The 14,624-nt window shown below is 36.0% G+C and overlaps 1 protein-coding gene across 1 annotated transcript in view; it reads right to left on the reverse strand.

Moving 5' to 3' along the window:
- The window catches only part of ARID4A (AT-rich interaction domain 4A), a 57,139-nt gene that overhangs the window by 30,676 nt on the left and 11,839 nt on the right, over positions 1-14,624 (reverse strand). The window contains exons 6-11 of the mRNA XM_074148499.1: positions 7,362-7,441; positions 7,163-7,257; positions 6,397-6,529; positions 4,465-4,544; positions 3,266-3,342; positions 1,230-1,396 (exon numbers count right to left, since the gene is read on the reverse strand). Coding sequence (XP_074004600.1) covers positions 1,230-1,396; positions 3,266-3,342; positions 4,465-4,544; positions 6,397-6,529; positions 7,163-7,257; positions 7,362-7,441 — 632 coding nt within the window. The remainder of the gene's footprint in view (positions 1-1,229; positions 1,397-3,265; positions 3,343-4,464; positions 4,545-6,396; positions 6,530-7,162; positions 7,258-7,361; positions 7,442-14,624) is intronic.

Raw genomic sequence — 14,624 nt, forward strand, 5'->3', positions numbered from 1 at the left:
ATATGGCATTACTTACATTCTCTTCCATATATATAAAAAAATAATAATAATAATAAAAATAATCAGACATTACATGAAAGGCAAAGAAAAGATACAGCCCATTTCAAAGCATCTGGCAAGCCTCCCCCTGGCCGCCGGCCAAGCCTCCGCGCCAGCGCCCGTTCCCCCCCGCCGCCCGGCAACCCCCTCCCCCACGCATGCGCAGTGCTCGCCAGCAGCCGGTTGCCGTAGCAACGCGGCCGCCCGCCTCCAAGTATGAGCGGCCATTCTGTGCCCGGCCGGACAACGCCGCAGGCTGCGGGGAGCGTCAGATGGAAACGGCGTTTCACCTTCCCCTAGAAAGGCAAACTTTCTTTACATAGGGGAAAAAAAAAAAATGAAGTAAAGTTTCCCAGCGTATTGCGAAAATCGCATGAAAAAAACCCAAACAAATTCCACAAGCAAACACACACGCCTGCCCCCTACTTCCAGGTAGAATATCAAGGTCAAAAAAAAAAAAAGGAGAAACAAAAGGAAATTCTGTAAATACAGTTTTGATGACATGAAGAAACTGGCTAACTTTGTGGAAAAGGAGCCATTCAAAGCATTCCAACGCAGTAAAAACCTTAAATATCGGAACGTCATCCATGATGTCACATTCCCAGCCCCTAATACTGGTGGCAGTCAGAAAAAACCTAACAAAGGTAACTCCTGTGTTGCTCTTAAATAGCGTCTGAGGCACCAAATAGCTTTAGCAAGGACTGTGTGTTAGCTCATACCTTCAGTCACCCTATTGCTTTTCCTTTAATAATTGCCTTTTTTTTAAAAAAAAAATAAAAATCAAACTACTATTTTTAGAAACAAGTTACTTTTTATATAACCTACAGAGAAAGTACAAAAGAAAAATACAAAGCTACTTTTACTTAAGGTTGGATTACTACTGTTAGGCTCAGCATCAATTTTTTGCTTATATCTCTCCTTTTGTCCCACATTTTTTCTATCACTCTTCTCTGCCTTGAATTCTTAATTTCTGAGATTTGTCTCCAATTTCTGCTCTGGACAGGAGGCAATCTGCCACTGGTCCCAAATCCCAGTAAAGACGGCTGTAGCAAAGGGAAGATGAAGAGGTCTAAAAGGACATTGAGGTGAGTAAGCAAAGTCTGAGAGTAAAATGTTGGAAAGTGCAGGATCTTTACACGCCCAAGTTACTCAATTATCTTTGAAGAATAACTGAAATTGCCCAGACTTACCACTACTTCTTCCGTTTTCTCTTCTCTCTTTTCTTCCTCTTCATCAGTTTCTGCAGCAGCTCCATCTTCCTCATCACTGCTAGCTGACTCCAGAATTTCACTTATGTCCATTTTCCAGTTCCGAGGAACACCCTTTGTGTCAAGAAACACGCTGGCCTCCTGTAGCCCTACAAAAGAAAGGGCCTTGGTTTTACCTCACCTGCAGTATTCACAATTACACAGCATTTTTAATTTCCTTTTCATATTCTTGTAAATCAAGATGCCAACTTAAACCAAAAATGAAATTTTGAAAGTAATAAAAAAGTAATAAAGTAATAAAAGTAATAAATAAATTACTTTTTGAAAGTAATAAAATAGATTCTTCAGCTTTAAACTCTGAGTTTACACACTGTAGATTTTGAGACTGTCATTTTTTAAAAATCAAGTATCTGCAACTCAAGGAGTTTAAAGTCGAGAACATCCATCCCACATACAGCATGCAGTTCTTTTCTGGATATAGGTCTCCACGAACACTACTAAGATTTACACCTATGTGTGTGAACAGTAGCAAAGATAAAGCACCTATACTTATCCACATCTATTCTGTGGAACTGTGAACTGTTCTGTTTCTGTACGAAAGAGATAAATACTGTAATAAAGCTATTAAAAAAGGAAACCCATCACAGTTAGATAAAGTACCATGACTTTATTCTTTCTGAAGTATCTTCATGTCTTAAAGTTTAGATTGTAAAAAAACACTCCTACAGAGATGTTACATTAATGTTTGGAACAGAGGACATATGGGATGGGGAGAAGTCACACTTGTACACTGGGAATATTTCAAATTCTCTTCCTTGAAGAGATGCTCCAAGAGGGAAACAACAATACAAAACCAACCCAGATAACCCCAAAACATGCCCCCCAGACACAATAAAACACTTCAATAAAGAGGAATCAGAATACCCAAAAGAGGGACAATGAACTATTCGCAGTGCTGCTGGAGAAGAAGAGGCACCAGATTTTAATAGGCGCTGACAGAATAACTTCAAGAAAATTGTTTAAACTCTTTCGGAAACCAGTAGTACCTTTGGTTTCACAATATTCCTTCATGGCAAGGAATGTCACAACCCAATTATGTTCTGCAAGAAAAAAAAATCCCTTTCTTAAACTTATCTTTAACCCGGCATCTGATCATTTTTTTGGCTGCTCTAAAGTTCTTGTACTGTGAAACAGTTATTAAAAAGAAAGTGTAAGAAAAATCATTAAGAATTACAAAAACCAATCATAACTTTCTCAAGCTCTCTTTTGAGAGTATCATGCTAAATCTTTACTTGTTAAGGAGCTGTTCCACACCTTTACTCAAACCCAAGGAACTGCTATTTTTGAGTGGGAGTTTTTTGTTGCTGGGTAGCAGGTTGTTTTTAAATTATTTTTAATAATTACATTTTAAATATTTCTCCTTAACAAATGTCATGTTTTGAGGTCTGATTGGGAGAAATAACACTAAAAGAATTATTTACATTAATGTGAAAATCTGGCCTTTTACAAACTCACTAAAAATATGGATTATTGTAGTCACATCATCCATTCATCCAGAAATCAAGTTCTGTAATTATACTTTTAAACCAAACATTAATCATAGGCAGGCTGTTCTAATCAAGTTTACAGCTTGCTGTCCAGGTATTTTTAATGGAAAGATAAAGTGGTTTGAGCAACAGTATAAAACTTTGTTGCTATAAGAGGTAACTATAAATTCCATTGTTCAATGACATTTCAGATATACTACTTTGAAAATACTCTATTCACTTTCCATGAATTTGGAGTGGACCAAAAGAAGGAAATAAAAAAAAAAAATCAAATAAGACTTCTACCAGGTGCTATTTTAATAATAAGGCAGCTGTATCCAAAGTTTCTCTGATTTATTACATTTAAAATTGTTTACAAAATATCCAAGAGCAATTATCAGAAATCAGCAGGCCACCATTTATCTGCAAAAGTTAAAAGTACTATTGCATGAGATTACTTTTTTAAAACACCTAGAATTTATTCTAATTTACCTTTTTTAGGAGAGGACTCAGATTTTGGTAAGTTCTGAACATCTAGTTCTTTAATGTCTTTTCTTGCTACTGAGTAACTGAAAAAGAGTAAGGTTCTGATTTTATTTTTAAATCACAGTAAAGCAAACATTTGACTTAAAAGAACAGCAATTTCTAAAATTTTCAAGATTTTTCATTCACTTTCAACATCCTTTCTAACAACTAAATGCATAAGGCATTTGTTATTATAGGTCCTAAAAGAAAATTCAAAGCAGTTTGAATAAGTAAATTTCTAATCTTTTTTTGAAATTCAGACACTAAAAGAACCCTTGTAATTAAATAATTAAGAAAAGTTTTTAAAGCTTTATTTTAAGTGTTTAACCTGCACAAATTTGCAATGGTGAAATACTCTATGTAGGCAAAAAACATTTTCTAAACTGAAAATATTCACATCAATCAACAGTTGCTACCGAAAATAGCAATCTAGCTAAGATGAAAGAAAGCAGCCCTCTATTTTCAGGATGCAGTTCTACTGGCACAGAACAACAGTGAAGCCAAATTCACATATCTGCATCGATAAACTGCATCGATAAACAGATTTTTTATTTTTAGATTACAAAAGTGTTCTCACAGCAAAATATAAACTATTCTAAAGTTACACAGAATATTCAGTTACTGAGTTACTACAGTAGAAATGCTAACCAATCTGCAAGGAAAGCCTTACAAAAGTGAGTTATTATAATAAGATATTTTTTTTTCTTTCATTATTTCAGAAAAACTGGAGTAAAACCTCAGGAAATGGAGACCGCCATTTTCTGAGGTTAAAGACATAATACTATTGGAGGAAAAAAAAAGTAAAACAGAGCAAGTCTGCATGGTTTTCCAATAACATTGCTGTCAGTATATTCAAAGAACGGGAATCATCTTAAGTGTTAACACCTGGGATTTTTTAAATTGTTGATTTTGTTTTTTAAATGAAGAAACACCAGAAACTTTACAAATCAGATGAACTCTTATCAGTACACACAATGTAAAGGTGGGAGAGTAAAAGCACAGAAGTAGTTAGCCGGACATGGACTGTGAGTGACAAATGTGTACAAACAGTGTTACACAAAATTGTACCCTTTCCTTTTGGAAGAAATAATGCCTTCAGAAGCAATATGTAATTAGTTTTGCATTTTTCTCCCCCATACATCTAATGAAAGCAAGCTATTACTCACAATTTGGAATCTGCAAAGGATCGAACTAAACACTGGTCCTTTTTCACTGTGATGTCATCATTACAGCTGGGAGACACAACCTGAAGTTTCAAATAAAACATTTTTTTAAGCAAAAAAGAAAAAAAAGCAGCTGATCTTGAAAGGAAAGAAAGATGGACAGCAGGAAAACTGCTGTCTTCCTGTTTCTTCTATTGTAATTCCTAATTCTGAGAAAAGAAGCCTACTCCAATTCATATTACTAAGGCCAATAACGACAAATTTCAAGGAGCAGTTTACCTCAAACTTTACTTGTTACAAGCCAGAAAAGTTTGAAATTTCATTTGTAAACTCAAACCTAATCTGCTGGCGTGACATCATGGGATCCTGTTTATTCACTCTGCCTTTTTTTCTCTTCTTCACACAAAACCTGTTTAAAGCATCTATTTAAAGAGTCACAAACCCACTTATTTTATACCAGCTTCTGATATTTGGCGTTCAAACTGAGAAGTAAGTAGTAGGGTGGGTTGTTTTTTGAGAAGTAGGCAATACAAGCTAGTGTGGAATCCAGTGCATCCTTTCACAGCAGTATCACAAGTCTAAAAAGGTGATAAAAATGCATTTGCAGTATTTCTATTATCACAAACAGAACAAGTTTTATTTTGCTCTAGACCACATATAGACAAAAAATGTCAAATGCAGATGAACCTATGGATCTGTCAGGACTCAATGGAAGCTGTCCCATGCCATTCAGATGAGTCAGAAGTTTCACTCCAAGAATTGAGATAAGACATTGCTGTTTCTCAGGTAACAGAGAACAGACAGGCACACAGCCTCCAGTAACTTAATTCCCTGGTTAGAACCATGTTAAGTTAAAATCTGCTGTTAGTAAAGGGATATACAACAAATAGAACATGTACAATACCACATTTCACATTTTAAACAAATACATACAGCTGGATAAGTCAGTGTCAACTATTCACCCTACATTACACCATAATGTTCTTTCAAGGAGGGCAAGACAACTGGCCTGTGTAGTTAGTTACCTTTTGATCCTGGATTCACGCAGGGAAATAAAATGTTAAACTAAGAAGATTTTAACAGCTGAGCTCTTTCCAGCTAACCCTGAAGACTCAAAATAAAGGACTACAGAATATACAGTTAATAAAATCTGCAAAAAATTCATGAACCAAACCTGCCTCTTTAATTCTTCAAATAATTTTTTTAAACAAACACATTAAAGTAACAGAAGATGTGTATTCAGTTTGTCTGACAATACCAAAAAGTTTACTAAAGAAAGCAACTTTTAAGATGCATCTCTAAACTTTTCTGTGTGTATAAAGAATCTGCAGTGTCTACCTTTACAGCACAAGTCTACTTGTACTTGAATTTATTTGATATATATTTATTATCAGCAATGGCAATGAACACTGTATCCTATACTGACAGTCAAATGAAAGTAACTACCAATCTTTACTGCTATTATGTAAATTTATGTAAATACAAGCATGAAAGAAACTAGTATTTCATTAAATTGAAAGTCTAAGGAAAAAGGTAATCATTAAATTCAAAAAGATAAAAATTCCATTGCAATTAAAATTCATAATCTAGTTCTTAACTTGTCATGGAGTGCAAGTCCTAAGGTATCATATTTTTTCGAAGAAAAATACTGTTACATACTGATCATTTTGCATGCAGTTTTGAAAGACTTAAGAGTATAAAACTGTAACTTATACAAACATTAATCTTTGCTCTCCTACTTTTCATAGATATTGTAGAATATTTGTATTTTTAGAAAATATGGGCAGCAGAGCTTAGCCTGACCACATTCACAACTTTGCTGTAGAAGTTGTGACAGTTGCAAACCACCCTATCGAGGAAAAGCAGTGCACAAGTAATAGATGAATCTCTTGTCTAAAAATATATTACTAGTAGTCAAAGTCTTAAGCAACTTACCAAAGCTGGATACCAGTCTGCCTTCTCAGAATTACAAGTCACACTCACAACTTTGCCAAGCAATTCATCATTGAGACGCCTTTTATCTTCCTCTTCCTCTTCACTACTTTCTTCCTCTTTCTCATCTTCAGTACTAAATTATTAAAACATACCGTATTTTAAAGTTTTTATCTGAAGTTAATATTTGAAAGCAAATGCAGCTCACAACCAATCTTTCTTCCTGTTCTGCAAAGCTTATAAAAACAAAGCTAGAATTTTAAGAACTGAAATTGCTTGAAATAGACTTAAATATTAAGTGCACTTACTTAGTAAGAGGAATTTTGTAGAAAATCTTTCCAAGTAGTAGTATTTTACAACAGCATCATGTTGGAATTGGAGGCATGAATCAGGATTTGATTGTGCAGACATGAAACAAAGTGAAATGGTCTCTACCCCAGAAATTTAGAAAGTGCCTTTTTTTTCTACTTTGTGCACTATAAAGAAGGTTAAAAGTCCTACATTCTGGCATATGTGTTCCTATTATATCAAAGAATGTTCATATATATATGAACATTCTTAAGGCTACTACACAGAAAAAACCCATCAATTTCATAATACTGCTAACATATGAACATGTCTGCATGAACTGAATTACTTAAGTCCATAAGCTGAGCAAAAAAACTTACATGAGAGAGCCTTCAGACCATTAGAGCTTCAATGGTACAACTTCAGTTTTAGCAATGGACACTAAAGGAATGCAAAGCCACAGAGCACTATCAAAACTCACACAGGAAGAGATGATCTTCTTCCTCTATTAGATTTCTTCCCAATAACTGGAGTTCCAAAATGCTCCGGATTGGTTAGTGGCAGTTGATCAAGTGTCTACATGGAAAAAGAGGAGACAAAAATAGTTTGCAATTTCTTCTTATTATAAAAAAATAATAATAAACTACTTAGTTTTCATTGCATGTCCATCATCATCTTACCTCACTTTCTGCAAAGTGCCTTTCTCCCTTCAAGCATAATGAAGTTCGTCTCAAGGTCCTTTCATCACCATCATCAAAAACTAGTATGAAGCCAAGAAAACACATTGGCACAAGATGATCAGATCTCTTTCCCAAACTGACAAAACAAGTCTACTATTTATCTCACAATTTAGAATATTCTCTAAAACATCACTTCCAACATCTCCATTTAAACATTTATTTTGTTCACAAGCAAAATAAAGGTGGCATTCAAGATCCAGTCTAAGAACAGACAACATTTTCACACAGAGATTCAAGCCAATATAAAGTAAGGCTTTTGGATGCAATAGCCTCAGTCTAATTTAGACAACCTTCTTATCAATACGCTGCACATTTCAAACCATAGCTACTGGCTGCATACCAGTTACTATTATTTAACAATCTCAGGGTTTTATTTGTGTGTTTTTTAACCCTATCCATTTATTCCTTACTTATGCTACATTTTAATCCTCTCTCTTGCTACAAACAATCTCACAAAACCAAAAATGAATGGAAAGAAAAACAAGTGGGATAGTTTTTTGCTACACTATCGACACTGTGCTACCAACAGACTGGGAGTACTGGAAACTTGCAACTGTAAGTCTGACCCATCTATAAAAAATATTTAGTAGACATCGTGTCATCTTAAAACTCGTGTACAAGTGAAAGGGAAATTCCATCAACTTCCATCAATACACAGCTGAAGACGACTAGATTTCTATGAGGCTACTGCAAGCTTTGCCTGAGAAAGAACTACTCTTTAGTTAGTTTAAATAAAACGTTTTCAAGAAAACTTCCTTGAAGAGAAGGAAAGAGAAGTTACTTCTCCCTCCTCACTGGTTCAGGTCCCACTGTCTAAGTCATGTGAAGAGGCCCTTTTCAAAGAGCAGAGACCAGGTGGCTGCAATGTGCCATTCCAGTAAGGTAAAAGTTTATTTGTATGGGTCAAAGTGCAAAATAGGATTCTATATTTAAACCACTTTAAACATGCTTTGTCCAGTAGTGAACTTCCAAATAAATCAATAAATAAATTTCAAGTGTTGTGCATATCATTATGATAATTTTGGCATACTTCTACTAAAAAAAAAATAAAATAATCTCTTGAGCCAGCATGTATATCGAATATATGTGTACTGTTAGCAAAAACACAGATTGGCTGCAGCAAGAAAAGCACTTATTTTATTTGTCAACTAAATAGAACAGTCACATTCTCATAATCTACGATTAAAACCATAGACTGCAATAATAACTATATATAAAGGTATGAATACAAATTTAATTAAGTTTGATAAGACAAGCTTTAAGGGTTCCTCTGTCTTCAGAGTAGATACTGCTGTGGTATCCTCTACTACTGAATTATCTTAATGGCTTATATTACAATGCTTGTACACACAAAGCAAATAACTTTTCCCCCTCCAAAATCTAAGATTTTAAGAATGGCAGATACCTATATGCCTAATTAGCTATACTAGTTAATAGTATTTTCAAAACTTTATAATATAACTGCCAGTAAGACCCGTCAACCCCAAATTCAGTATGCTACTCAAAATCTTATAGTTTAGCTTACAGCGCAAGGAAGCCACCACTGTTACACTTCACACTAACTGGGAAAAGAAAGGGAATCATGGAATTGTCAGAGTTGGAAGGGACCTCTAGAGATCATCCAGTCCAACTCCCCTGCTAAAGCAGGGTTGCCCAGAGCACATCACTCAGGACTGCATCCAGGCGGGTCTTGAAGATCTCCAAAGAAGGGGACTCCACAACCTCCCTGGGCAGCCTGTTCCAGGGCTCTGGCATCCTCACCATGAAGAAGTTTTTGCTCATATTTGAGTGGAACCTCCTATGTTCCAGCTTGTGCCCGTTGCCCCTCATCCTGCCACTGGGAACCACTGAAAAGTGTCCAGCTCCATCCTCCTTCAACCCACCCTTTAGGTACTTGTAAACATCCGCTCAGCCTTCTCTTCTCCAGGCTAAAGAGCCCCAGCTCTCTCAGCCTTTCCTCATAAGGGAGATGCTCCAATCCTTGAATTATCTTTGTTGCCCTTCGCTGGACTCTTTCCAGTAGTTCCCTGTCTCTCTTGAATTGGGGAGCCCAGAACTGGACACAGTATTCCAGTTGTGGCCTCACCAGTGCAGAGTAGAGGGGGAGAATGACCTCCCTCGACCTACTGGCCACACTCTTCCCTACACAGCCCAGGATTCCATTGGCCCTCTTCCTCTCTGCGTTACTAACTCAGCATTGGTACCCACTGAGCAGCTCAGTGGCAAAGACCAGAGCACTCAAAGTCATTCTGAACTTCAGCATTGTCACAGATTTACACCCTTGCCACCCTTTTGAAGTTTAAGTTTCACTACCCAATCCAAATGTGCCAATCATCAGCTTGCTCTGTACACTTTGGTAACAATACTTCAGTACACTTTGATAAAAAGATGCCAATGAAGTATTGTTAAGTTTTAGGGTGGTTTGGCTGGTTGGGATTTTTTGGTTTTTTTAATTGTTCTGTGCACCCTACAGCATGAACGTTTTCTCATCGCTCTGAAAAGACTTAAAAGCAGATTACCATTATTATCCTTTGCCAAACACAATAGTTCAAAACTGAAGTCAAGGTACTAATTTTTCACAAATAACCATTTTAAGGGACAAATGGCTGGTGATTTGCAACAGGTAACATTATTGAAAAAAGTAAACAGAACCTGATACTTGCCAGTGAAGAAAAAAAAAAAAACCCAAATTAGTCTAGTTTATCCCCAATTTTGGAAGCCTTACCTATTTAATTAAAACCAGTATAGTAGAGGAAGAAATAGCAAGTCATTCATAAATCAGAACAGTTTTCAAACTGAAGCCAGTTAGCAAAGAACCTCTGTATCATATTGTAGAGAATATCAAATGCTCAAAAGTTTTTTTAATGACATATACATTTTTCATCCCTAAAAGATAAAAATCTTATAAATACTGTTAAGTAAAATGCACTAGAAAAACACACTAAACTCTACTTAAATTAGGACACATAAGGAAATTACAACAAAGAATTATGTGAGATTTTCTGCTTTTCTCAACTACAACAAACATGCAAGTTAACTTAGAACTTTGAAAGTCACATAATTAGATATTACCGACCAATATGAGACCATTATAGATTGCAAATGTATTGGAACTTATATTTCACTTCCATGGACAAAACAACATGGAAGAAAAAATAATTAATGCTGGATAATTATGTTTTCCTAATCACTCCTCAGAGCCAGAGACAATGAAAGCATCAATATGCTCCCAGAGCTTGACAGTCATGCTTTCAAACCTATTCCTAGTTTCATACCTGAATGAAGGCAAGTCTACCCCATCCCTCAAAAGCAGCCTTCTTCCTAGCGGCCTTTTCCCACCATTTCTCTCCATTTTCTCTAGTTGAAGGTACAGAACTGGCCTGTTCTACAAAAGCTGCTTGTCCCTTGCCATACAAGGAAAAAGTGCTAGGCCACTCCACATTTTGCAGAACTGAACCACATGGATTACAAAAGAGAAACCAAAAAAACAAACGAAAGCCCTTGCTGAAACCCCTCCCTCACCCCTAGGAAGAAAGCCACTCCTTCCAAAAGGATAGAGTACTTCCCTTCGTATGAGAGGCAGATACCACACAACTTCAGGAAAGGAAGGTGGAGAAGCAAAACTTCTCAGACCTCCTTCCCGAACTGCAGCAGGCCAAAGAATTGGCATAACTGTTAAATGGAAGTGTGAAAAAATATCTCTGTTCAGCAGCCATGTGAGATTGTCCTACCCGGGGAAAAGAAAATGCATGGCAGAGCGCAACAGTGCATGATTCCTTCAAAGTCATCAAGTCCAATATTCCATTTTACCTTGGCAATTTTCTTCCAGAACTGAAGTTTCTATCTTGATGGGAATCAGTAGGGGCAGAGGTAGAAGGACCACGAGGGGCAGAAACAGAAGGCACTAATATCTTTCGTATTTCTAAGTAACTTAATTGCTTCAAGGACAAACTGAAACTATCTTTGAACACATACGAGTTTTTAGATAGATAAGCCTACAATGATTTATATTGTGGATGTGCAACAGTACCTGCAACTGAGAGCATAGCTGCACAACTTAGAGCAAAACAACATCTTTGCAGAACATCAAAGTGTATAACAGAACAGCATAAAAAGAAAGATTTCCTTATCTAAATTAGCCATCACTTTATAAAGTGTTGATGGAGAAAGGATAGCATCACTTTTCATGCTAAAATATCAATTATTTGAATTACTAAAGTGGGGCCAAGTAAGAAGTCTGTCCGATTAATCACAATGCATGAAATATTTTGTAATTGTAGCTACTTTAAACTTGCTTCTCTTTTAAGGAAAATGTTTGTTTGCACGTTACTGAAAGGGTAATCAGAAACACACATTTATTGTCTCATCACCTTTAAAAATATGTTACTTTCTTAAACTAAGTAGGCCTTGTGGTTTCCATCTCAATTTTAAGAAAAATCTACTTCACCAAAGTACCATTCATATTACTGCCACCTTATGCATGACTTTTTAATGCTAGTCCTAGAGGCTTTAAGAGAATGTCTTTTTGATGTACAGTATCATACATTAAGGATTTCATAAATAAAAGCAGATACTTAAATACCATGATAGCAATCATGTCAAAAGAACTTAATACACTCTAAGCTGTAAATTCATTCCTCTTTTTAACCGCATCCAGAACTAAGACTGTTTAACTCCAGTTAAAAAGCCTAGTACCAACAGGCACATTAAAAACGATTAAATTAACATTGAATTGTATTAATTCCTTAATAATTCCTTAATTAGGTTATTGTTACAACTCAAAATTCTCCAACAGCAGAAATTCTAGAGGTTGCATGAGAATTCACTGAACAGTATCAGTTCTGTTAAGGAGGGAAGGAAAAAGGAATGGAAGACAGGGAGATATCTCCCCATATACGTGTAACGTAGTCATCAAAAGATGTGTCTAGTGCCACAATATTTATCTTAGAAGAGGTCCTTCCAAAGACAAGTCTGGAAAAGCAGAAACACTTTAAATATTACCATTGCCTAATTTTGTAATGGGCATGTACTCCTTGAGGAAACAGGGTGTACCAGCCAACTACTTTAGTAAATACTTCTCAACAGAGAACGAGACACACTAGCCAGGAACCTATATACTACTATTTAAGAGTCAGTATAACAAAGTAGGAATGACAGAAAGAAAAGAAATGTTTCTGCTGGCCAGAGGCCTTTCTTCCAAATAAGTTGCTTCATGATGAACACTGACAGAAGGGGAAAAAAATATGACTAAGCAGCACAACCTGAAGGAACAGCCTCCGTTCTAGTCCCAGGAATGGAGTTCAATGTACTCCGCAGAGACCATATTTAAACAGTGAATATAAAATGGAAATTTTCAGAAATTCACTGCATCCCAATCTTGTTTATAATAACAGGAAAGAAACAGAATTTATTTGTTTTCTGTTTGTGGAAGTCTAGGCAAGCCAAAGTTATGACAGAAAAATAAAAACAAAGCTTTCCAGTGGGAATCAACACAATACTTCCCAAAAGTTAGAAAAAAATTCTCTCGATTAAAAGTTGAGTACCTCAAAAATGCATTAAATAGCACAACTTTCAACTCACTGTTGATGAGCAGGTATCTTTCATTTCGTCTGTAGTATGCCTGTATATGCCATTAACAAAAATAATACTAACCCTGTTCTCACAAAAACACTGTCTCAACATCAGTTCTCATTTATATAAGAAATATTAACAAGAAAACGAATCAAAATAATTTTACGGACTGTGAAGAAGCTTGCCACAGAATACTGCAGATCAGTTTAGCTACATTTTGTTTATACACATCACTAAAATTAAAAAGAAAAGAAAAGAAAAGAAAAGAAAAGAAAAGAAAAGAAAAGAAAAGAAAAGAAGAGAATATAGCAGGATACTAGCAATAACATCCTCATAATAGTTACGATATTACTTATACACAGAGCATTTGGTGTTACCAGAACAAGGCAGTCCTGTAATAGACAAGTAAATAGGGAAAACAACCCTCCAAGCTGCATCTGCTTGCTAACTTCAAATCAAACAAGTTACGATACTGTTGCTGCCCAAAGGAGGAGAGATTCTATCGCGCAGAACAAGTAAACATTTTTTCCTCATTCCCCATCCCATTCAGAAACTTTAAAATCTACCAAGACAATGAAAGTACATACCAAGAAGTAAAAAGTGCTATACTGTCACTATGCACACTTAATTATTTTCACTAGCTGCCTGACAAAGTAGTAATTTGTGAGCTATCAGAACGTCTTGATGAACATGTGCAAGTTTTGATGACTTTTGCTTTTTCAGCTGTGGAAACAATATAGAAAGTACCAAGAGTCATGCAAAACTTCTTGAACAACCTTATAAACAAGGACTGTACTAACTACCAATCCGTCACTGTAAAAAGGCTTAAGAGCAAGATACTGCAGTGTATTGTACTACTAAAGAGACAACAGAACTCTAATTTAAAAAAAAAAAAAAATCATTTAAAATGGGCTTCAGTTCCTCTTCAGAAATGTATATGAAATATCTCTGAAAACACAGAAGTGTGACCTTTCAGTCTACTCATAGAAGACTATCACTTCACAAACAAAAACCTACTTTCTGAAACTGCTTTTTCTGTTAGTCATCTTACTATTGTTACATATAAAGAAATTTTAAAAAAATATAATCTACTTCCTTGCTTTCCCTACAGTATTGTTTGTACGCATTTATTTTTTTTTAACACTCAGTCCACATTGTAATAAAGATGGTTTTATAACCAAAGGCTCTATCCAGTTGATTTGCAACAAGGTTCAGTTAATATACTTTTTCACCATCACATCTGCTCCTCTACCCGCACGCTCCCTAAACACACGTAAGTGCAAAATGTGGTACCATTATTTTTTTCTAGATTCTCTGGAAAGCAACCAAAACAACTACTGCACAGTTCCTATGTGCCACAGGTGCACTTAACCATATGTCGCAGGTAAAACAACAAATTTATGGTGGATCAGGGCATAACATAGAGCACCAGTGAAGTGGGGCAACAGGACAGCTCCCCTGTCACACTTATTTTGGATCCCTGGATGACACATGCACAGCCAGAAGATGAAGTGATGCCTCTGGGATGTAGAACTCAACGAGATGCTGGAAAGAACTGGTCAACAAGCCACACAAACATGACTAGTGTCTTGCACATACTACAAAGTGTGTGCTGTTCGACTTATGAAAAGC

Source organism: Numenius arquata, chromosome 6 (genome assembly GCF_964106895.1).
Source record: "Numenius arquata chromosome 6, bNumArq3.hap1.1, whole genome shotgun sequence".
Taxonomy (NCBI): domain Eukaryota; kingdom Metazoa; phylum Chordata; class Aves; order Charadriiformes; family Scolopacidae; genus Numenius; species Numenius arquata.